Raw genomic sequence first — 24,726 nt, 5'->3', positions numbered from 1 at the left:
TCTGTAAAGCTTCTGCATCTTTCCTATAATGAGGTGACCAGACCTGAACACAATATTCCAAGTGTGGTCCAGCCAGAGTTTTATAGAGCTGCAGCATAACCTCACGGCTCTTAAACCCATTTCTCTGCCAATGAAAGCCAACATACCATACACCACCTTAACAACACTATCAACTTGGGTGGCAACATAGAGGGATCTATGTATGTGGACCCCAAGATTCCTCTCTTCGTCCACACTGCTGAGAATCCTGCCATAAACCCTGTATTTTGCATTCAAATTCAACTTTCCATACTTCTCTGGGTTGAATTCCATTTGCAACTTCTTTGCCCAGGCCTGCATCCTGTCAATGTCCCACTGCAACCTACAGCAGCCCTCGATGCTGTCCAGGACTCCACTAATCATCTTGTCATTGACAAACTTACTAACCCATCCTTTCAATTCCTCATCCAAGTCATTTATAAAGATCACAAAGAACAGAGGTTCCAGAACAGATCCCTGCAGAACATCACTGGCCACCGAGCTCCAGGCCGAATACTTTCCATCAGCTACTACCCTCTGTCTTGGGCAGCCAATTCTGTATCCAGACAGCCAAATTTCTCTGAATCCCATGCTTCCAAAACTCTTGTCTCTTGTAAGTCCTTTCATGGCCCTGCCCCTCAACAATGTTTGTTTGTAACTTTCTCTACCCATACTGCCCCTTCAAGTTACGTGCACTCCTGTAATTTGGGTCTGCTTTTTAAATTGTTCAACCATTGGCTGTTGTGCCTACAGCCATCCAGACCTTTAAATTCTGGCATACTCTCCCTTCTTTAACTGTTCTATCTCTATAAAGTTTCTCCTTTTTAAACCTGTTTTCAACAAATCACCTTTGTAAAATCTACTTAATGCTCTGATCTTGCTTAAATCTACACTTCACTATATTAACACTGCTGCAAAAGGGAAGTTTGTGGTACTTGTTAAAATGCCTGTCGTGACCCAGGGGATGTATTGACTAATTGCACTAATCTGAGCTCATTTTGGTGTAAAGTCTGTTTTTTTTGTTTTGAGCAACTTGAGTACTGCATCACTCAAGTACCCAAAACCAGTTGTATTGTTTGTAGCAGTTTGTAAGTGTTGTGTAGAGCTTTTATTTTGACTTTTGTCATGAAGTCTACTGTGTGCATTTTCCCCTGAAGATCTGGAATGTGAAATTCAAGATGTAAACAGTGGAAGTGGTCTTATTCTGTTGCCAAATATGACCCAACAAATGGGTGAATACAGCTTTTATCTTGTATACTCATTTAGCAAGAAGCACGATTTTTAAATGCAGTGTTTAGTTTTTTTAGATTACTTGAGTCTATAATCCATTTTACCAGACTTGTGTGTGTGCTAGTGTTGTGTAGTTTTTTTTTACTGACCAGTTTCAGACATTGTGCCTTGCTGAGTTCAGCAAGGTTGCTAAGAACTATCAGATGACATCTACTCTCATGACAGCAGTTAGAAGCTATTGTAGCCAATGTTTGAACAACCTTGCAGGGTGAGTCATAAAGAGTATGTCTAAAAGAACCATATTGAAAGCAGCATGTGACACTGTGATTAGCTATTAACTCATGACAACAGTGCTATGCTCAACACTGGTTTAACTAGTTAAGTGCTAGATTAGGAGCACTCCATTTTGTTAATTTGGATTCTTGTTTCACAGTCATTGGTGCAAATTGGAATTTTTGAATGTACCATAAAAAATAGGTTTTTTAAAAGTCATTGAATTATTGTGATTTTTTTTCTTTTTTAAAATCTCACTTTTTAGCAGTTAGGTGAATTTTCCATAAGCAGGCTAGTAAGTTATCACCACCTTTCCCATATCTTCAACTTTGCTAAGTGGGCTTTTGAAGTAATAAAACATGTACCAGAGATGATTGCAGATTTTAGAACAATTTAAAAATTGGATGTTTTATTGCAATGATGACTTTCCGGTTTATGAAACAGTGAAATTGGTCGATGCTTGCAGATGCATTATGGCCACAATGTAAAGTTTTACTGGTTATATTTGTAAATTGTCATTGTTCACTTACTTAAGTGTGTAACTCATTCTGAAGTAGAGCATTTAGATACTTCTATCTAATGGTCACCCTTCACATTCAAGCTCATACAATGTGCCACCGGGCTCTTTAGAATTATTCTCCTAACTCAAAGTTCCTGCCCAACAACCAAAACCATGACAAACACTTACTGGATGGTGATCAGAAACAATCCCACTGCTTTTCTTTCTTCCCACCCCATTCCTATATTGCAGTTAGCTCACTGGCTTTGAGGTGTATCAATACAGCTGCAATTAGCTAGTCAGGGGATTGACTGATTTCAAACTACATTGATCTATCTGGCTTACATCCACCAGTAGGTCTTGCACTTGCCAATTGAAGAGCTCCATTATCCATTCACCATTCAGAAGTTAAAACAACGATTTTGTAAAGTTAAGTATTGCAAAAAGAATATTAGAAGTTGAAACTTGCGTCTGAGTGCAAGACACATTTTAAATATCATAAGATGCTCATTGGGTCACCATTGGCATGGAGATGGAGCAATCTGAAATGTTCAAGATGCTTTAAAGGCTTGTCAAGTTTTTTTTTTGTTTGATATTGCTTCATACGGCTCAATGAGGAAAGATGACCAAAAGTTGGATCAAACCAATAAATTTAAAGGTGAGTTTGAAAACGTTAAAATGGAAAATTTGGATTTGGGACCGAGGCAACAGAATACATAGCCATCAGTGATGGGGCAATTAAATCAGATGCTCGAGGCCAACAGAGAGCAGAAGCTCACAGGGCTGGAGGAAATTACAAAAGATAGAGAGCTAGGACATGGGATGATTTGAAAGTAAGAAAGAGAACTTTAGCTTCTGGTTAAGTAATGTCTCGTTTTTAAATGAGGCAGACTGAAGATTTGGGGATAACAAAGTATGGAGCTGGATGAACACAGCAGGCCGAGCAACAAAAGCTGATGTTTTGAGCCTAGACCCTTCATCAGAAAAGGGGGATGGGGAGAGGATTCTGATCTAAATAGGGAATGAGGGGGAGGCGGACCAAAGATGGGTGCAGAGGAGAGGGGATAGGTCAGTCCGGGGAGGATGGACAGGTCAAGGGGGTGGGATGAGGTTGGGAGGTAGGAAATGGGGGTGTGGCTTGCGGTGGGAGGAGGGGATCGGTGAGAGGAAGATCAGGTTAGGGAGGTGGGGATGAGCAGGGCTGGTTTTGGGATGCATTGGGGGGAGGGGAGATTTTGAAGCTGGTGAAATCCACATTGATACCATTGGGCTGCAGGGTTCCCAAGCGGAACGTGAGTTGCTGTTCCTGCAACCTACAGGTGGCATCACTTATGGCACTGCAGGAGGCCCAGGATGGACGTGTCGTCTAAGGAATGGGAGGGGGAGTTGAAATGGTTGGCGACTGGGAGGTGCAATTGTTTGTTGCGAACGGAGCGTAGGTGTTCCGCAAAGCGTTCCCCAAGCCTCCGCTTGGTTTCCCCAACGTAGAGGAAGCCACAGTGAATACGGTATACCACATTAGCAGATGTGCAGGTGAACATCTGCTTGATGTGGAAAGTCATTGGGGCCTGGGATGGGGGTGAAGGGGGAGGTGTGGGGGCAAATGTAGCACTTCCTGCGGTTGCGCGGGAAAGTGCCGGGTATGGTGGGGTTGGAGGGGAGTGTGGAGCGGACAAAGGAGTCCCGGAGAGAGTGGCCTCTCTGGAAGGCAGACAAGGGTGGGGTTGGAAAAATGTCTTTAGTGGTGGGGTCGGATTGTAGATGGTGGAAGTGTCGGAGAATGATGCGTTGTATCCGGAGGTTGGTGGGGTGGTATGTGAGGACTGGGGGAATTCTCTTTTTGTTTTGGCAGTTATTGTGGGGGTGGGTGTGAGGTATGTGTTGCAGGAGACACGGTCGAGGGTGTTCTCGACCACTGCGGGGGTGAAGTTGCAGCCCTTGAAGAATGAGGACATCTGGGATGTACGGGAGTGGAATGCTTCATCCTGGGAGCAGTTGCGGCGGAGGCGAGGGAATTGGGAATAGGGGATGGAATTTTTGCAGGAAGGTGGGTGGGAGGAGATGTATTCCCAGGTAGCTGTGGGAGTCAGCGGGCTTGAAATGGACATTGGTTGCCTGAGATGGAGACAGATGTCCAGGAAGGTGAGGGATGTGTTGGCGATGGTACAAGTGAACTTAAGGTTGGGGTGGAAGGTGTTGAAGTGGATGAACTGTTCGAGCTCCTCTTGGGAGCATGAGGCAGTGCCGATACAATCGTCAATGTAACGGAGGAAGAGGTAGGGTGTAGCTGCGGAAGAGAGACTGTTCCACATAACCTACAAAGCGGCAGGCATAGCTTGGGGCCCATGCAGGTACCCATGGCCACTCCTTTGTAGAAAGTGGGAGGAATTGAAAGAGAAGTTGTTGAGGGTGAGGACAGTTCGGCTAGGCGGATGAGGGTGTCGGTGGAGGGGGACTGGTCGGGTCTGCGGGACAGGGAGAAGCGGAGGGCTTTCGGCCATCTGTGTGGGGAATGCAGGTGTATAGGGACTGGATGGTGAAAATGAGGTGTTGGGGGCCAGGGAATTGGAAGTTCTGGAGGAGGTGGAGGGTGTGGGTGGTGTCATGGACGTAGGTAGGGAGTTCCTGGACCAAAGGGGAGAAAATGGAGTCCAGAGAGGTGGAGTTGAGTTCAGTGGGACAGGAGCAGGCGGAGACAATAGGTCAACCAGGGCAGGTGGGTTTGTGGATTTTGGGAAGGAGATAGAAGTGGGTGGTGCAGGGTTGGGGAACAATGAGGTTGGAGGCTGTGGGTGGGAGGTCACCTGAGGTGATGAGATGATGGTTTGGTGCTTGGGGGTGGGGTCATGATCCAGGGGACAGTAGGAGGTGGTGTCGGAAAGTTGGCGTCTGGCCTCAGCAATGTAAAGGTCGGTGCGCCATACTACAACTGCACCTCCTTTGCCTTCGGGTTTGGTGGTGAGGTTGGGATTGGAGCGGAGGGCTGCACGTTCTGCAGGGGAAAGCTTGGAGTGGGTGAGAGGGGTGGAGAGGCTGAGGCGGTTGATATCTTGACGGAAGTTGGAGATGGAGAAGTGGTGTCCAGGAGGAAGACTTGTGTTGGAGGGAGGGTTAGGTTCCAGTTAGAGAAATAAGCATGGAGATGGAGGTGGTGGAAAAACTGCTTGATGTCCAGACCCATCTGTAATTTGATGTTTGGGTGCAACCCCCCCGCGCAGTAGTCGAGAACACCCTTGACCGTGTCTCTTGCATGTCCCGCAACTCATTCCTCACACCCCACCCCTGTAATAACTGCCAAAAGAGAATCCCCCTTGTCCTCTCATACCACCAGATACAACACATCATCCTCCGACACTTCCGCCATCTACAACCTGACCCCACCACCAACGACACTTTCCAACCCCACCCTTGTCTGCCTTCCGGAGAGACCACTCCACACTCCCTTCCAACCCCACCACACCCACCACTTTTTTCCCCTGCAACCGCAGGAAGTGCTAAACTTGCCCCCACACCTCCTCCGTCACCCCCATCCCAGGCCCCAAGAAGACTTTCCAAGTCAAGCAGATGTTCACCTGCACATCCACCAATATGGTATACTGCATCCGCTGTACCCGGTGTGGCGTGTGGCTTCCTCTACATTGGGGAAACAAGCAGGGGCTTGGGGACCACTTTGCAGAACACCTATGCTCGGTTCACAAACAGCTGCACCTCGCAGTCACCAACCATTTCAACTCCCCCTCCATTCCTTAGACGACATGTCCATTCTGGGCCTCCTGCAGAGCCATAATGATGCCACCTGTAGGTTGCAGGAACAGCAACTCTCATTCTGCTTGGAACCCTGCAGCCCAATGGTATTAATGTGGATTTCACTAGCTTCAAAATCTCCCCTCTTTTCTCTCTTTCTCTCCCCCCACCCCCCCGCCACATCCCAAAACCAGCCCAGCTCATCCCTGCCTCCCTAACTTGTTCTTCCTCTCACCTATCCCCTCCTCCTACGTCAAGCCACACCTCTCTTTCCTACCTGCTAACCTCATTCCACCCCCTTGACCTGTCTGCCGTCCCAGGACTGGTCTATCTCCTCCCACAATTTTTAAAAGTTGCACTGATAATCTTGGTTGATATTTCTTAAAACTGCTGTGTAGAAGGTGGATGGCTAGCTAATTGCAGGATTTTTTAAAAACTGGGTTGAGATGAATTAAGCTCAGATCAAAATTTTTGGATGTCATGAGACTAAGTTTTCTGCCACTATGTAATGAATTGTGACCTCTTAACGTAATTCTTATGGAACTTCTTTTGTCTGTTTTTAAGTTTGTGAATAATGGTGATTAGACAGCTGTTTGGAGCATTTTGTTTTTTGTGTCCTAAGCAGAGGGCAATAAACTAAATTTAGTGTTTAATTTTATAAGAATGAAGGCAGCTCCATGTTATCAGCTGAACAGGCAGAGAGGCAGACTTATTATTTGGCTAGTTAGTTTATTTGTCTACCCCTTGTTTAACTTTATTTTTGTTTCAGTTCTTAAGATATGCTGCGGTTATGTGAAATGATTTGTGTATTATAGGCACCACTTTAGGTTGTTTGCATTGCAAGTTGAATATTTTCTCAACATGATTTACACCTGGTGCAGATATCAGGCTGCAGGAAACAACCCACGATCAAAGCAACAAGTTCCTATAGGAAGTTTTGGAATTTCTTGTTGCCCAAATAATTTGGGACTTGTTCTCAAACTTCCTCTTTCAATTTCTGAGGTGCTTTAACTATAGCTTACAACATGCTGTGAAGGCTGATCGGATAGATTGTATTCAACCTCCATTCATATGGAGATAATGGGAACTGCAGATGCTGGAGAATTCCAAGACAATAAAATGTGAGGCTGGATGAACACAGCAGGACAAGCAGCATCTCCTGAGATGCTGCTTGGCCTGCTGTGTTCATCCAGCCTCACATTTTATTGTCCATTCATATGGATATGTTTTAATGTAATAATGTGTTCCATATGCATCACTAAAGTTATACAATAGAAGGGCAGCACTTCAAGCCTTGGGGGCTAGACAGTTGTCCGAAATTGACTGACTCACCATGGTTGATTAAAAGAAAGGATAAGTTGCTAAGAAGGTTGGTAAGAAAGCAGTGAGGAGGGAGCCAGTGAAGAGCAGCAACATGAGAGAATCTGGAAAGAAAGTTACTCCATCTACATGAACAGATTGATGAAACACATTCACCCCAACGCTGGCATTTCCTCCAAGGCCCTTGACAATGATAAACTCATTCATCAACATTTTTGCCAAGTGTGTTGTTGGGGAGACTTCCCTCCTGACCCATTACAATGCAGCAGCATAATTTCCTGGAGGATTCAGACCACTGTTCCTCCTGCTCCCTGGAGCTGGCCATGCCCGCCATGTCAGAGAACCAAGATGGCAACTTAATACACCCATTCCAAGTGAAACACTATTGTACTTCATTTTTAAAAAAAAATGAAAATTGCAAATCCATTAGACACTAAACTGGATGAGCACACAGTATTTTGGACTGTCTCAGGAATGGACGAAGTTTGAAGCAAGAAGAGATGAAACAGTGGATGGCTCTGAGGGGTTTTGAAATTGGAGGAGTTGAGAGTACTAAGCAGGAAACCATTGGAATGTCAAATCTGAAGTTAGCACATACATTCAGGGATTCCAGCAGCACATGAGTTGGGGCACAGACAGAAGATATTCTGGATTTGGGATTGGAACCTCAGTTAAGCCATTCACTTTGAAGTGTGGTGCAGTATGATGGGTTTGCGTTGAGTGCAATTTGCATCATCATAAAAATGAAAGTAATTCATTTTTTCTGCCAAGCTGCAATGTAAAAAATGCCCAGTGGAATTTTGGAAGGACAGCAAAATGTGCAAAACTGACGTTTAGGTAATCCGAAACAAGCTCCTTCAGATTTCTTAGGAAAAGAATTGAAGGAATTTTCAGTGCTTTTTAAATCCAATCAATTCTAAAAATTAAGTCCTTACCACTCATGTTTGTCTCCATCACTGAGTGAGTGTATGCTGAGTGACTGCTTGACTGATGGCTAGGTCATCCAAGTCCAGCATGAAATCCTGTCTGAAACAATCTCCTTGTTTTGACTCCTATTACTTTGCTGATTTAACAAGTAATATGGGATATGTGGCAGATCTTCAAACTATAATCTTTCATCCTGTAGGCAGGCATCTGGAATGGATGTTTTGTAACTTCTACAGTTTACACCTTTTCCTACCAGTGCTCAGCTAATCTGTTTCTTTAGCCAAGATACAATTCTTACAATATACTATCAGTACTCAATATTGAGTATTGTACATCAGTCTCCAAGTCAAGATTATAAATTTGGACTTCCAGTTTTGCTTGATTTTAAATTTTCCAATTATATCTGAAAATATTCCTTATTATAAACGTAGAGAAAATTGCATTGGTCAAGTTTTATGGACCCTGCTGAAGGTATGCACAAGATTGATTAAATTTGATATTATCTGTACCCTGCAGTTTGTCTTAATTCACATACCAAAGCTACATTCTCTTGTTCATATCTTGCTTATGTCCCTGTGAAGCATGTTGTGTTGTTTTATACTGAAAAATAGTTAAGGCGCATTAACTAATCTGTTTTCATTCTTGTCACTGTCTAACCTGCCCTGCTGGACACTGGGTGAGACAATGAGCCTTGCATTTGGATTGATTCCCAGGACACTCTTTTTTTTAGCTTTGAATGTGAAAGGTCCTGGTGACCACGGAAACCTCCCATTGTAAGACTGCTTTGAGATTTTTGAAAAGGATAAAAAAGAAATCTATTGTGACATCTGAGCATAAATAAAAGCCGTGCTGAGGAACTAGGGAGTAAGCATGTTAATTGAATATGCTGCATTCTAGTTACACTGGGTAAGAAATAAAATTTTGGGCTCTGTTTTTGAGTAATTGTGACGTGCAGTAACTTTGGCAGCGAGCAGCAGCCTAAGAATAGAATGTAAGTGTGTGCAGTGGTTGAAGTCTCTGTCAGAGCTTTATACGCTTGATATCTTTAGCCATAGAGACTAGTATATGACCATGGTTATGCACTGGGAGGACCAGACTAGGTGATGCAAAGTGGTGTGCTATGCCTATCGGCTAGACTAACAGCAGGAGCTTTGCAGAGGAAATCATTTGATAGTCTTGTGCTTTTGGGATGGTTGAAAGCTAAAATAATAACTGCAGAGCACTCTAGGACATGTTTCTTGTGGTTAACAATCGGTGTGGGAAGATGAAACACAGGCACTTCTGGTAAAGTGCCAGAGAAGGCCGGATGAGACACATTTACCCATGAAATAAATATTCTACTAAATTTGGACATTTGTGCACAAAATAGGTTATTAGTTGAAGAGTTCATAGCTTTCTTTTTGTCCCCTGAATCTTGCTTTGTTTTTTTAACCTGAACTCATTGTAGCAATTGATATATGTTCATTCGCTAGTTTGGCTTATATTTTTGATCTTCTTTCTAGTGCTGCTGTGATTGTGATTCTATAATTTTAATAGGATGAGTTTAAAGAATTAGTTTAAAAGCCTGCTTACCATTTTGAGTAGCATGTCAACATTTGATGTTATTAGTTAATCCCTCAATTCTGCATAATATAACTTCTAGCATTATATCAGTAGAAGCTGCTAGCACAGATTTTAGTTGGTGCACAAGTTTTAGGTATTAGTTCACTTTGTAAGTACAAGGTTGTCTTATTGTGTTGCTTCTGGGTTGTTGATTTGTCAGTCTGATTTACTAGTGCTGTTCCCTCAACTTTAATTTTGAGTGGTAAGTAGTCCAAGAATGCAAGAAATAAACTTGATTATATTTTTCAGTTGAGTTTAAATTTGTTTCCACATTTTGTGGTCTCTCTTTCACTATTTGGTTTATAACAACATAAACAGAGACCAGTGCAGGAAGAGGAGAGTATTGTTAGTAGTTTGAGAATAACTTTTTAATTTCAAGTTTACATTCAGTACAGTGATATTTAATATGCTATAGTTTAAATTTTTATCTATTATTTGTGAGGGCACTGCAGAATGTAATGGCCGCCAAAATTTTAAAATGGGCACAGTGAAATGCCTGTCCAACTACAGCAGGAAGATACAGCAGAGATTAGTGTGGAGCTGGAGGAGCACAGCAGGTCAGGCAGCATCAGAGGAGCAGGAAAGCTGATGTTTCTTCAGGAAAGGATCCCAACCCGAAATGTCAGCCTTCCTGCTCTTCTGATGCCGCCTGACCTGCTGTGTTCTTCTAGCTCCCCACACACTCTCTCTTATGTAGTTCCACACCTAAGGTGCCTTTTGGCCTTCAAGGAGTAAGGTAATTAGTTATTGGCAGTTTACACCTATTCTCTGGCCTACACATGTTGGACCATACAATTTAAGTTGTAGGAAGAAAAGAGAAAACCATAAATGCAGTGTTGATTTTGGAGCTTGAAGACATACCAGTTATTTTAGTTGTTCTTACCTCTGCATTCTGATCATTTACTGCTTTAGTGTGGTAATGAAGTGTATGTTCCATCGTTTTGATCATAATTGGTGCATGGATGAATTATTACGTCTTTATTTCTGTCTGCAAAGTACAAGGCCTGTATGAATACATGTAACTTGCAATACATGTATGGAACTATACCAAGAATCTGACGGACAATCCTAACTAGTTGTCAGAATGATTCTTTGCACTCCAGTTTATCCAGCATATGTTGTCCAGTTGTGGAATCGTATCACCTGTTGGACGCAATCATGGTTGGCAAGCAGTGGGCTGTTCGGGTATGGTTTCTCCCTTGCTTGTTGTTGTGAACAGTGAAAAGGAGGTACTATTTGATATATTCCAAAAACTGTCAAATCACATGGCCGACATCTGGCATCACGCCCACTCTGATATGCAGGTCCCAGGTTCATTTGTGATAGGCAATGTGTCTTTTTGGCTCATTTGATTTAACAGCATTCTGTCAGTGGTCAACACTGCCTATTGCTAATGCAAAAGCAGAATGAAATTTGTTGCTCATGGTTCCCTACCTATGAACCAGAAGACCTTGGTTACTGTTTCTCTTACTCCAGACGAGTGTTAATAATTAATGCCTCTGGCCAGGTTAATTATGCAAAAATCTTATCAAGACAGAAATGACAGCTTTTGGGCCCATTCAAGATTTTGTACAGAAAGAAGTGGTCTTCTCAGAGTGGCTTTTGTTTTGTTCCGCTATCAAAATCATGCTTGCTCAGAACAAGTGGCTTGGGCCCCAATTACAAAGTTGCTGATGAGGCAAATTCAAAACACTGCACATGTTTCAGTGCAGAAAATAAATGCTAGTCATTAATCTTTAGAATCATGACGACCAACGAGAGTGGTACTGTTATCTGGAGTACTAACCTCTGATGCTTAGACCGAGTGCTAGCTCTCAGACGCCTCCTCCTGGATCATGCCCCTAACTGTTGAGCATCAAGCTATTGTTTGCACAAAGGTTACTAATCCAACTTTGCCTGGGGATTCATTCCTCCTTCACACTTCATTGCAAACACCCCCCTGCCCCTGCAAAACCTGTCCAAGCTCGTTGCTCTGAATAGGTCTTCCTCTTAATTTTTCTCATTTTCTTCAGATCAAGGGTGAGACCATGGGTACTCGCATGGGCCCCACTTATGCCTATCTCTTTGTGCAGCACATGAAACGTTTTGTTCCGATCCTGCCTAGGACCCTGTACGTGACTTTCTGCAGTTTGTGGATAACATCATTGGTGCTACTTCTCCATCTCAAAGAACAGCACAGCACAGGAGCACTCCATTTGGCCCTCCAGCCTGCACCAACGCATTTTGACTTTGATACTAAAACTGTGTTGCTTACACTATCTCAATCCTTCTTTGTACTTCCTCCTCATTCATGTATTTGTCCAGTTGCTGCTTGTATGTTGCTACTGTGTCAGATTCCACCACATCCTTTTGGCAGTGCATTCCAGGCACTTATCACCTTGTGTGGAAAATCTGCCTCGTTCACCTCTTTTTTTTATACCTGCCCCCTCGCATCTTGAACCTATGTCCCCTAGTAATTGACCTCTCCACCCTGATGGAGAAAGCCCCCTACTTCCTACTCTCTCAATCTTACACTTTTCTCTCAGGTCACCCCCACAAACTCCTGTGTTCCAGTGAAAACAAAGTATCCAATCTTTTGTTTTCACAGCTAAAATTCTCCATACCAGGCAACATTCTGGTAAATCCTGGTGCTCAGAGTGCAGCCCCACACCAAAAATGCACATTCTTCTGGTACAGTGGTGACCAGAACTGCATGTAAGTGTGGCCTAACTAAAGTTCTGTAAAGCTGTAGCATAACTTTCCCATCCTTGTACTCCATGCCCCTTTCCAATGAAGGCAAGCGTACCCATAGCCTTTATTGATTTTTATTTCCTGATCTACCTGTGCCATCACCATCTGTGGACCTGCACGCTGCGATTCTTGTATATCATTACTCCTAAGAATTCTCATTTGGAGTTGGAAAGATTTATCAAATTTTGCTTCTAATTACTACCCTGCTCTCACCTTCACTGGTCACCCAACTCCTCCTTTTCTTAGGCCTTAAATGGAAAAGGAATAAGGACAGAAGTAAGCCATTTGGCCCACTCTCCCTACTCATCCATTCATCTGGAATATGCTGTTTTAACATTGCTTATGTCCACTTTCCTGCATTTTCTCTATAACCCATGATTTTCCTCAACTCCTCTCTTCAATTCATTCACAGATTGTAGGCATTACTGGCTGCACTAACATTCGTGGATTCAAACCCAGGTCCCCAGAACAATACCTGGGTCTCCATGTTAATAGCCTAGCAATTAATACCACCAGGCCATTGCTTCCCCCAATTTAAGAATCTCTCCCTCTCAAGCTTAAATATAAATAAGGATTCTGCTTCCAGAGTGCACACTCTAGTAAGGAGTTTCAAGATACTAAACCCTCAGAAGAAATTCTTCCTTATTGCAGCCTGAAATTGGCACCTTTTGTATTCTGAGGTGGTGTCTTTTGGTCATAGCCCCATGAGGGGACACATCCTGTCAGCATTTACCTTGCCAAGTCCCTTAAAATCTTGTACAGTATTACCCTTGAAATATACTCATTGGAGTTTAGAAGAATGAGAGGCAATGTCTCAATCTGTGTAGCCTTATTTGTTTGACAATCCCTCCATAACAGGTTGTCCTGCTGACCCTTCTGTGAACTGCCTCCAGTGAAATGGTTTTTTTTTAAGGGGGTACCAAACTTGAACCTTCTCATACTCCAGATATGATACCTCCAGCATTTTAGTTGAAGGAAGACTTCCTACTCTTGTACTCCAATCCACTCAAAATAAGAGCCAACATTCCATTAACCTTTCCGATTGCCTCCTGCATCTGTGAGCTAGTTTAGTTTCATGCACAAATACAAAGTCTCTGATTTTGTGACTATCTGCAATTGTCCTCCATTAAATAATAATTCACTTTTTTGTTCTTGGAAGGGAGAACATTTTACATTTTCCCACATACTTTTGCCAATTCTTTTCTGCTTATTTAACCTATCAATATCTCTCTCAACTGTTTATCTACTACTGCAGATTACCTCTCCACTAGTGTTTATATTGTCCGTAAATTTGACTGTATAATGTGTATGCTTCTTTCCTTCCAGTCATTTGTATATGTTATAAATAGTTGAAGCCCCAGAACTGATCCCCATGGAACCCCATTAGATTGTTGGCAGTGGATGAGGAATGGACTGTTATGTCCCAGAGGGAATTGTCTGTGTGGAATGCTAGTGAAGACTTGGAGGGGAATGCGTCTGGTGACATCCTGTTAGAGGTGGTGAAACAACAGCTTGTAATCCCCTCCGAATTGGCTGCTGGGGTAGAAAATAAGGGTCTAGTAGATCCCGTCAGAGTTGTGGGACGGAAGAGAAAGGATGAGAATAAAAGTACAGGAAATAGCTCAGACACGGCTAAGAGTCCTGTCAACCATGCTAGTGTTTCCTCAGTTGAGGATGAAGTGGATGTTTGTGCCTCTGCACCCTAGTCAAAGATTGCATCATCAAAACTGATAAGAAGATGACCGAAACTGGGAGAATGGAATGGAGTCCTTTCAGGAAGTAGGGTGTGAGGAGATAGAGTCCAGTAACTGGGAGTCAGCAAGTTTGTAGTAGGTATGAGTTGCCAGCCTATGTCCATAAATCTTTTACCCACGCCCTCAACCTGTCATGCCGAGGGCGGCTTTCAGCACACCCACCTGTTTTCACATTTCTCATCGTTCATCATGATCAGCTTTTCTCCTCCTTTTCCTGGTTTAGTATCACCCCAGCCCTTTTTGGTATCTAACTTTCACCATCAGTCTGGACTGTGCCCCCACCCTGTCCTGTGTCATCACCACCACTGTTCCCTCCTGTGTCCCATCTCTTCGCAGATACCATCAGACCTGGTGAGTTTCTACAGTAACTTGTTTTTGTTTGGGATGATATTCATTTCCAGGTACAGTTATCCAGGCACTGGCGTGTCCAGCCTGCCTGATTTTAAAATTCCAATACAGTTTGGCAGTTAGCTGTCATCATTAATTGGTCACTTTTATAATCTGTGCCACACAATAGCACATCAGAATTTTCTGTGGGTAATTTCAAACTTGTCTCATCCCATTTGTCTCCTCAGACCCCTCCCCTTTAATTTAACAGATGTAGATCCATAGTCAGCTAATTGTTTAAATTCTCATTTGTACCTTTTTACAGCTGGACACCTGTGGAGTTTGAATTGAACCAGATTCGACTGATTGTATACCAGGATTGTGAAAGGAGAGGCAGACATGTTCTGTTTGATTCTAAAGCAGTATGTAAAGTTGAAGGTGTTTCAGTGCAGGTAACTACTGCAAATTTAAAATCTTTCAGCTTTTATGAAAGTGAAATTGAGCATTTCTTTGTGACAATTCAAATATTTTTGAGTAGAAATGCCCAGAGAATTGTACGTTGGACGTGTCATTTAATCTTAGTCTACATTTCTGGTTCTCACAGTTGTGGTTACTGATAAAAAGCAATCTCAGTTATAAGGGGGTTGCTTGTTGTCCCAGCTTTTTATTAAAACATTTTGCATTTAGTGCAAGCAGCAAAGGACTTTTGTCTCTGCAATTTGTCACTCAGAAAACTTTTTCCCATAAGGCAAGTAACTTTCCTCCTCTCTACTTTGATCCTCCAGTCATTTGAATTCCAGCATTAAACTTTTGGATTATGCACAAATTTCCTACCTGGGCAATCGTGTTCATTGACTAATTGCTGGTGACGATACAGTTTTTTTAAAAAGTCTGTGATTAGTATGTATCCTGTGCTTACAGCATTGAAATATTCAACAAAACTTCATTCTGAGGAAGGGTCACCGGACCTGAAACGTTAACTCTGTTTCCTCCTTCACAGATGCTACCGGACTTGCTGAGCTTTTCCAGCAATCTTGCTTTTGTTCTACCTGCCTGCTTCTGATCTATATTCCTCTAAATCTTTCCTCTTCACATACTTATCCAAATGTCACTTAAATGCTGTAATTGTACCAATATCTACCACTTCCTGAGGAAGTTCATTGCACATGGGAACCCCGTTTTCAAAAAAATCTTGTCTTTTTTAAAGCTCCCTCCTCTCACCTTAATGTCTACCCTAGTCTTGAAATCTGTTACCTGTTAACTCTATCAATACCTCTCATTATTTTATAAACCTCTCAGTTTGCCTTTCAACTGCCTATTGTTCCAGTCTTTTTTTTAAAAAAAAGGTTCCCAGCCTATCTGGCATTTCTTTATGCCTCTGAACCTTCCATACCTGGCAACATCCTGGTAAATATTTTCTTAGCACGCTCCAGCTTGGTAATATCCTTCCTATAACTGGGCACCCAGAATTCGACCCTATCTCAGAAAAGGAGTAAGTTTCATTGACTATTCTAATCATTAGATACAAATGCCAAAAGAATCTTTGACATTAATTTTAAAGACTTGAAATTGCATTAAAACTAATTGTTTACCATACCCATATCTGAAATAGCCTGCTTCAATTTTAAATCTTGTTTATGGGATTAGAACATTCCCATCAAAAGCCCTTTCTTGTACAGGTGAGGTGTTGATCCTTACTGTATAGTCTTGGCATATAGTTTACAGCATATCCATTTAATACCATGGATAATCTCCCTCCTTTCCACTCTATTTAAACTTGGCAAAATTATACCACTTTTTTAAATGGGGTGGTATGTGGACAACTTGCTTTTATAACTAAGCTAGACTAGGTTATAAAGTACATACTTTCAAAGTGTTTGATTTTAAAATCTTCAAATGCTGTAAATAGTGAGGAAAATGGTAGTAAATTTAAGGTGAGCATAGAGAAATTGGTGAAATGGAGCGACATGTGACAGATAAAGCTTAATGCAGAGTATGCAACATGATGCATTTCAAAAGGAACAAGGAAAAGCAATAAAAATGAAATATTATAATTTGAAAGCAAATCCTAGTATTGAGACACCTGGGAATTCATGTTCACAAACAGTCGAAAATGGCAGGATAGATCAACGTGGTTCTGGGCTACATAAGGATGGGAATACAGAATCAATTTTTTTTTATTAGACACTCGTCAAAACCACTGCCTCTTACCTGATTTGGCTTACATGTGACTCCAGACCCATGGTAAATCAGTTGACTCTTAACTGTAATTTGAAAATGCCCAAACATGCTGCTGCGTTCAGGGCATTTAGGGATGGGCAACAAATGATGGCCTTGCTAGTAACCCCCAATTCCTATGAAAGTTAAAAAGAAAAATTGTATAAACTTCAAGTATTGTGTGTCCAGCTCTCAAGATATTATATTTTAGGAAAAGTGTCACCAAATCTTGGGAAAGATGCAGTTTTACTAGAATGGCAGCGTGTATGAGTAGTGTCAGTTACGAGCAAGTAACAAGTACATGGATTACCTTTCACCCCCTTATCAAAAATCAGTCTACCTCTGGCTTAGAGCTTTGTAGGCTTGCTTCCACCATCACCTTGAGAAAGTGTTTGAGATTCACAGCCCCCTGCCTTAAATGGGCAATATCTTTTTACTTTTAAACAGTTCTCGTAGTTCTAGGTTTTCCCACATCCACCTTGTCAAGACCCCACAGGATCTTTGTTTCAATCAAGTTGCCTCTGACTCCACTATGCTCCAGATACGAACCTAGCCTGTCCAATTTCTCACATGAGAATATCCCCATTCTGGGTATTAGTATAAAATCTTTTCTGAACTGCTTACAATAAGTCTACATCCATAAATAAGGAGCCTATACACTGTATTGTACTGAGGTCTCCCCAATGACCTGTAAACTAAAGTACAAGCTCTCTACTTCTATTTTGTATTTCTCTTGCATTCTGTTAGTTTTCAAATTATTAACTATACCAGCCTTTTGCAATTTATGCTTTAGGGCATCAAGATTTCTCTGCGTTTTTCAGCTGTAATCTGTCTCTTTAGGTATGCTTTTCTGTCTTCCTGCCAAAAAAAACAGTTTCACATTGTCCCACAACATTCCATTTGCTATGTCTTTGCCCATCCATTTACCCATCTATAAACCCTTTCTGGCATCCGCTTTCACAACTTGCTTTCTTATCTTTGAAGGTATGGCTGCTAAATTTGATACAAGTTGCTTTATCCAAGTCATTTTATACAAACTGTAAAAATTTGAGGTACCAACATTGATCTCTGTGACAGACTATTCATACTAACCTTCCAGTCAGAAAATGACACACTTAAACCTACTGTCTCCTATAAGCTAGCTAATCTTCTATTGATGCCAACGCACTCTTTATATATGCAGCAGGAGCTCTTATTTTCCATAGCAATCTTTTTGCTGTTTCACATGTCTTCTGGACATAAAAGTACAGTACATCTGCTAGCTTACCTTTGTCCACAGTGCATAACTCCAAAGAGTTTGCTAAACATGATTTTTCTTCCGCAGAATGTTGTCCCTGTCTTAATTGTGACAAGACTGGAAAAAACACCGGAATGTTGAGAGCAGAGATATTTAGGCTAGGTTAATAAAGTTGTGAAGGGTTTTATAAAGTAAACTGGAGAAACGCTTGTTAGGAGATGTGATCATAACCCTCTCACACCAAGTTGGCATTTAATGCCTTGGCTTAGGATCGTAGACTCTCTACGTGTGGAAACAGGCCCTTCGGCCCAATAAGTCCACACTGAACCTCCAGGGCAGCCCACCCACACCCATGCCCCTATAACCCACCTAACCTACACACCTGTGAACAGTATGGGTAATTTAGCATGGCCAATTGACCTAACCTGCACATCTATGGACTAGGGAGGACACTCACGCAGACATGGAGAATGTGCAGACTCCACACAGACAATCACCTGAGGCTGGAATCGAACCCGGGTCCCTGGTGCTGTGAAGCAGCAGTGCTAACCACTGTGCCACCGTGCCGCCCCCAAAGCTGACCCATGCCACCTTAGTTGGGTTGGGTGCACTGGAAATCAAGCTTTGCTGTCTGAGTCATCCCAAATGAAAATGAGGTGAAATTGGACAATGTGGTTTAATCAAACTGTCTAATTCTAGTTTAAAGAATAAACATTGTTTCTTGTTTAATGCAAAATTAAATATACAGCTTTTAACCAATAGCAAGATTGAAACAAATTGCTAATTTATCACTCAAATGCTAAACCGACACAGACAAGGCAAGCCAAATATTATGGGTGGGGAAGGAAAAGAAGTCAGAAGCACAGTTCTGACACCAGTCAGGATCACATTAATGATTTGTTTGCTTTCAACTCCAGTACCATCAGTTCCTGTAACACAAATTTTACTGTACAAAAGGCCATACTTAATGATATTGCTAATGGTAATGTGCAGCAGGTAATTTGTAGTGCTTACCTGTGAGAGTTTGGGTAGGGTTCATTCATGTGATAGCTTCTTTCCACATCTGATGATTTTAAAGTTGTGTGTAGAATTTAACTGCTGTTTGTTATTATAATAATAAGAAATCACATTGTTATAGTTCGTGATTAGCTATGGTGCTGGTACATTACTGCCATTTTATTTGAAGCCTCCGTAAGCTGAGATTGTCTGAATGATGTTTCAAAATTTACTTAAATGTATCCTCCTGTCTTAATTACAGTAGTTGTCAGTCTCCTGGTACTGCTGCAATTTTGTATTTTGAGTTAAAAATATTTTTCCTGTGTCATTCTCTGGTCCTATTCAAGCATTTAGATTTATGAGACAATTCTTCAGAATTTGTCAAGCATTTGTAAAGTGTTTTCTAGCAATATAAAATATAAATCATTCGCTTGGCCCTGATTTCATCTTGGTCTCTTAAGACATGAATCATCTCACAGATGCAAGTGGGGAGAGGTTGGGTTTGCATATAATATGGTGTGGAAGGAATTTGGATGTCGAGGCACACTGTACATAACATCCGTTTTGATTCTCTGAGATGGCAACTCATAACTCAACATTACTCATATGCTGCCAGAGATGTAATTCCTTACCCCAATGCATTTAGGAAAAAAACTTGCATTGGTGTGAATTTTCCACCACTTGGTAGAATTCTGACTTTTGGAAAATGAATTGAACCATTTAATTTTTTTCATTCTTCGCATAGACCACTCCTCCCTTTTGAATCTGCTGGCTTCTGTAAAAAATTCCAAAGTGTGATAAATTGTAATTTATAAAAAATGAGCATTGAACCAAATAAGGGGGTACAATGTGGTGGGGTATGGTTGGATAGAGAGATGGAAAAAAGAGTCTAAAAGCTTGATCAGAGATACAACTTGAGGATAGTCTTAAAGAGCAAAAGCATACGGAGAAGAAAATCCAGTGTGCTGGGCTTTGATTGAGGTAACATCCATAAATAATAGGACAGAAAAGTTGATGTAAAGTCACTGTAGTCCTATTAGACCATTGGACTGCGCTCTCATTAGGGAGAGAGATGACTGGTAATAGTTTAACACAAGTGTGACACGTCTCGGGTGGTGAAGGCAAATCTTTCATGGGTCTCTCGGCCGACATGGGAAGTGAACCCATGCTGTTGGTGTCACTCTGCATTGTAAGTCAGCCACCTAGCTAACTGAAGTAAACTAACTTCCTGTGCAATACAGAGGTTGAGTCAGAGTAATGAAGATTTGGTTTTCAGTGTGAAGATGATGAAGAAAGGAGTGGTTGGGGCTTATAAAGGATTTAAACGTGAAGATGGGAGTTTTAAATTTGAAGCATGATAGCTTAGAGCCAAGATAAGCAAAGGTTAATTTCACAGGTATGATGCTTTCTCTTGTCCAAAGATCCTTCCTAATTTATGTAGAGGTGATTACTAATTTGATGAACTTCTCTGAGAGTCCTTCTTTTGAAAAGACACACTCCGATGAGTAAGCTGCTAATGGGAGGAATGATCTTGTAGCAGTCTCAATCGCAGGGGGCGTAATATTTGGCAAGCTAATGGAACTTAAGAAAGAGAAATGATAGAACCTGATGCCTGCATCCAAGAGTTTTAAAGGAAATGGCAGCAGAGATAGTGGAGGCATTGGTCAAAATGTTACCAGAACTCATTGTTACTGTGGATTGGAAAATCACTCATGTCATTGCCCTCTTCAAAAAGGAAGGGAAACAGACAGCAGGAAACTACAGGCCAGTTTTACTACCATCTGTCACTGGGAAAATGCTAGACTATTAAGGAAGAAATATCAGTATATTTAGAAAAGTTCAACACAGTCAAACAGAGTGAGTATTGTTTTGAGATCAGGAAGTCATGTTTGATAAATTTGCTAGTGTCTTTGAGGATGTAGCAAGAAGAGCTGCTAAAGTGAAACTAGAGGATATAGTGTATTTGTGTTTTTAGAAGGCATTTGATAAGGTGGCACATGAAAAGTTATAAGACCATAAGAAACAGGAATGTAAATAGGCTGTTTGGTGGCTCAAGAAGATCCTATTGCACAAGCTAGGGGCTCATGGTATTGAGAGTAGTGTATTAGCGTGCATTGAGGATTGACTGAGAAAGCAGTCAGGATTAATGGGTCTTTTGCAGGCTGAAAATATGTAACTAGTGGAGTGCTACAAAGCCTAAATAATTTACTCTCTGTATTATGACTCGGAGGCAGGGACAGAGTGTGATACATCCAAATTTACTGATGATATGAAAATAGGTGGGAGAGCATGTTGTGATGAGGACATAAGGAATCTGCAACAGGATATAGGTAGGTTGAGTGAGTGAGCAAAATCTTGGAAGGTGGTGTTTAATGCAGGAAAGTGTGAAGTCAAGCAGTTTGGTCAGAAGAATGAAAAAGACTGCTATTTAAATGCAAAGTGACTTTAAAGAAATGTAACGCCGAGGGATCGGGGTGTTCTTATGCACAAAACATAAAGTGTTAACTTGTAGCTGCAGCAAGTAATTAAAATGCTAGTTGAATTTTTGCCATTATTGTTCGGGATTTGTGTTTAAGAATCGGGAAGAATTGTTACAATTGTACAGGATATTGGTGAGGCTTCACTTGGAGTACTGTGTACTAGTTTGCTCCCTGTATTTAAGGAAGGATATGCTGGAATTGAAGGTAGTTCAAAAGAGATTCATTTGGCTGATTTCTAGGGTGGAGATGTTGTCTAATCAAGAATGGCTAAACAGAATAGGCCTTTATTTGTCAGAATTTAGAAGAATGAGGGATGATCTCATTGAAATACAAAAGGATTTTGAGAGGGCTTGCTTTGGTTGATATTGAGAAGATGTAGGTTAGATGGGCTTGAGATCGGTATGACAGGTCGGCACAACATCGAGGGCCTGTACTGTGCTGTAATGTTCTATGTTCTTCAGACTCTTTGCTAATGACATGAGGTTGTGGAAACACTGATTTAGTGTTCCATTCACTTTTATAGGAAAATACTGAGTAACAACAGCTACCAGGAGAAATTGTTACTTCTCCACACAAGGAAAGGAGGAGATTTAGGTGCTTTCTCTTTGTGGGCAAGATGCTTCTCTTTCTTAATGACATACGGGATATAGTTATGTTCTGAGGAACCAGTAAAGTGGTTGTTAATATGCTGAGCCTTCCTGAAACTGATCCTGTTGGGAAATGTAATAAACAGACTGGACAAAACTGCCCCAAACACACCTAGGTGATTTTTCATCACTGTTTGAATTAGGCAAGTTGTAGATACTATTAATATATCCAGAATTACTTGTATAAAACTGCAAACATCTGTAGCTTCCTTAGTTTAAACAAGTAGCTTTTCGCAGTTTGTAGTCCACAGTCCAGTAGTGAAGAGGATTTTTAAAAACAAATGCGTTCTTGACACTTAAGCTGCTGATCCTTAGGTGCTCCAATTTTCTTAATTGACCTCTGGACAGGTTCATCAATGAAATATGAAGATATGTAAATTTGCATGGGCATGTAGGTATTAACATGTTGTATTCCTTCAATACAGTATGGAGAAAGTGTTATTGCTATTGTATAATAAACAGGGAATTAGCATGTTGATTTCTTTCAAGTTTTTTCCAATGTTGTGCAAATTGTCAACCACAACAAATTTGGTGCTTGAGATGAAAACTCTTACTATTACTTATTTTATAAACTTAAGATTCCTCTTTCAAACTATTTGTTTAGACCCTTTGGTGAATATACCCAATTTCCAGTTCTGAAGTTGATCTGCTGAAGTTTGAATTTTTCAAAAACTTTTAATCAGCCAAGTGTTAGCTTTGTGTGAGCAAGTGGGTTTTTTTTTTAAACAGTGGGAAGAAATTAAGGCATCAGCTAGTCCCACAAACTGCTGCTCTTTTGGGGGCATTTTAAAGTCTAAAATAGTGATTTTTTTTTTTTGTTTTTCCTCGAGTTTTGACCTGGAAAAGGTAGATTTTAGAGAAACACATTCTTCACAACTTAGATGATGGGAAGTGCTTTAAAAATCTTTTTCTGTCAAAAGTTGCTATGCAACAAACAGTCCTGATTCATGTTGCTTTCTAATTTAAAAAAAAATCCCATTATCACATTCTGTGCCTATGACTCTAGTTGCAACTAAGCAGGTTTGAGAGGATGTAAATTCTAGTAGTTATGTCCAGTTATAGTCGTCTTATCAATGATAAGAATCAGTATTTTTCTTGTCACTGGAAACTAGACAGCAAATATGTCACTGTCACATGTTGAAGTCAAAATTAAATGAGTGTACCGTGTCAGGCCTACTGTGATCAACTAAGAAAACTAAGTGCTCGGAAAACCTGAGTGTTCAGTTTCTTTGTCTCTGAATATAAATATTTGACTAACTGAAGAAATGTGAGCATTTAGCTGGAAAATTGTTGAACAACCATGCATGTGTACACGCACAAATGTGATTTGATCAACTTTAGCCCTTTTGTGCCATGGCATTATTCCAGGACACCTGTGTTACATCTACTTTAAAACAAATACAGCTTTCAAGATATGATGCCCAAAATTGAATATAGTCGTGTTTGAGTTCTTCAAGAGCTGCAGTTCAATTCAAATGAAAATAACTTCCTATTATTGCGTTCCAAATCCATGACATAAAGACTGATGTTCAGTAACCTTTCTTGATTTCTGTTTTGTACCTCTGCAGTAAAAGTGCTGTGCATTGATTTTGATGTACAAAAACCTTTGTTTTAGCTGGTGCCTTATGTACACACAATTAAACTGGTAAAAATTGTATCCCTTAAATTCCAAAAGTTTACTAATATCAATCTTTGCAATGTCTAGTAGTCACTTGAGGGTGGGAGTGATGAGGCGGTATGGTAAGTGTCACAGTTCATATACACCCCGTGTCACGATTATTACTTAGTGTGTTTTTACATTGATTATGTAGACTTCTTGTTCAAAATATTTTTGATCAGCCGGCATACTCCTAGTTCCATAGGTAATGGTTTGCTGAATTTTGGAAAATGTCATGGGCTTTCAGAAGATGTGATATAAATATCATGTGGAAACTACCATACCTGCCTTTTCAGTGACCTTCTCTCAAACTTGAGCCTTCGTTATTTAAAAGAAAATAATTGGGAGATTCTCCATACTTTGCGTCTCCACCATATGTATGTGTGTTGTCCACATTCAGGAGTTCTCCTCCTGTGTATCTTTGAATTGGGCAGAATGGTAGCTCAGTGGTTGTCACTGCTATGTCTCAGTGCTAGGGATCAGAGTGGAAACAGGTCTTTGGCCCAACGTCCTTAACAACCCTTAGAGCATCCCACTCAGACCCACCTTCTTGTAAACCACCTGATTCACACATCTCTGAACACTGGGCAACTTAGCATGGCCAATCCACCTAGCCTGCACATCTTTTGGACTGTGGGAGGAAACTGGAGCACCCAGAGGAAACCCACACAGACATCAGGAGAATGTGCAAACTCCACAGATCTAGTCACCCGAGTGTGGCATCGAACCCGGGTCCCTGGTGCTGTGAGGCAGCAGTGCTAGCCACTGTGCCACCCAGGGATCTGGGTTTGATCCCACATTAGGCAATTCTGTCTGGAGTTTACACATTCCCCCTGTGTCTGTGTGGGTTTCCTCCCAGGTGCTGTGGTTTCCTGTCTGTTGATGTGTGGGTTAGGTAGATTAGCCATGGGAAATGCAGGGTTACAGGGATAGGGTAGAGGCCTCGTTCTGAGTGGGATGCTCTTCAGAGCGTTGGTGTAGACTGGGCTGAATGGCCTGTTTGTTCTCTGTATGAATTCTGTGAAAACTTTGGAATGTGGTAAACTTAATGTGTTCTGAGGATGCATC

General features: G+C 41.3%; 1 protein-coding gene across 6 annotated transcripts in view; it reads left to right on the top strand.

Annotated features, from left to right (window-relative positions):
* The window catches only part of LOC125451780 (folliculin-interacting protein 2-like), a 102,306-nt gene that overhangs the window by 23,086 nt on the left and 54,494 nt on the right, over positions 1-24,726 (top strand). For 5 of the 6 annotated variants that reach the window (XM_059644788.1, XM_048529365.2, XM_048529347.2 and 2 more), the window contains one exon: positions 14,750-14,876. The exons of the other annotated variant lie outside the window; for it this stretch is intronic. In XM_059644788.1, coding sequence (XP_059500771.1) covers positions 14,750-14,876 — 127 coding nt within the window. The remainder of the gene's footprint in view (positions 1-14,749; positions 14,877-24,726) is intronic. 6 annotated transcript variants of the gene reach the window in all.

This window comes from Stegostoma tigrinum, chromosome 1 (genome assembly GCF_030684315.1).
Source record: "Stegostoma tigrinum isolate sSteTig4 chromosome 1, sSteTig4.hap1, whole genome shotgun sequence".
Classification (NCBI taxonomy): domain Eukaryota; kingdom Metazoa; phylum Chordata; class Chondrichthyes; order Orectolobiformes; family Stegostomatidae; genus Stegostoma; species Stegostoma tigrinum.
Note: the sequence above shows the minus strand (reverse complement) of the source record. Positions and strands in the feature narration are given on the sequence as shown.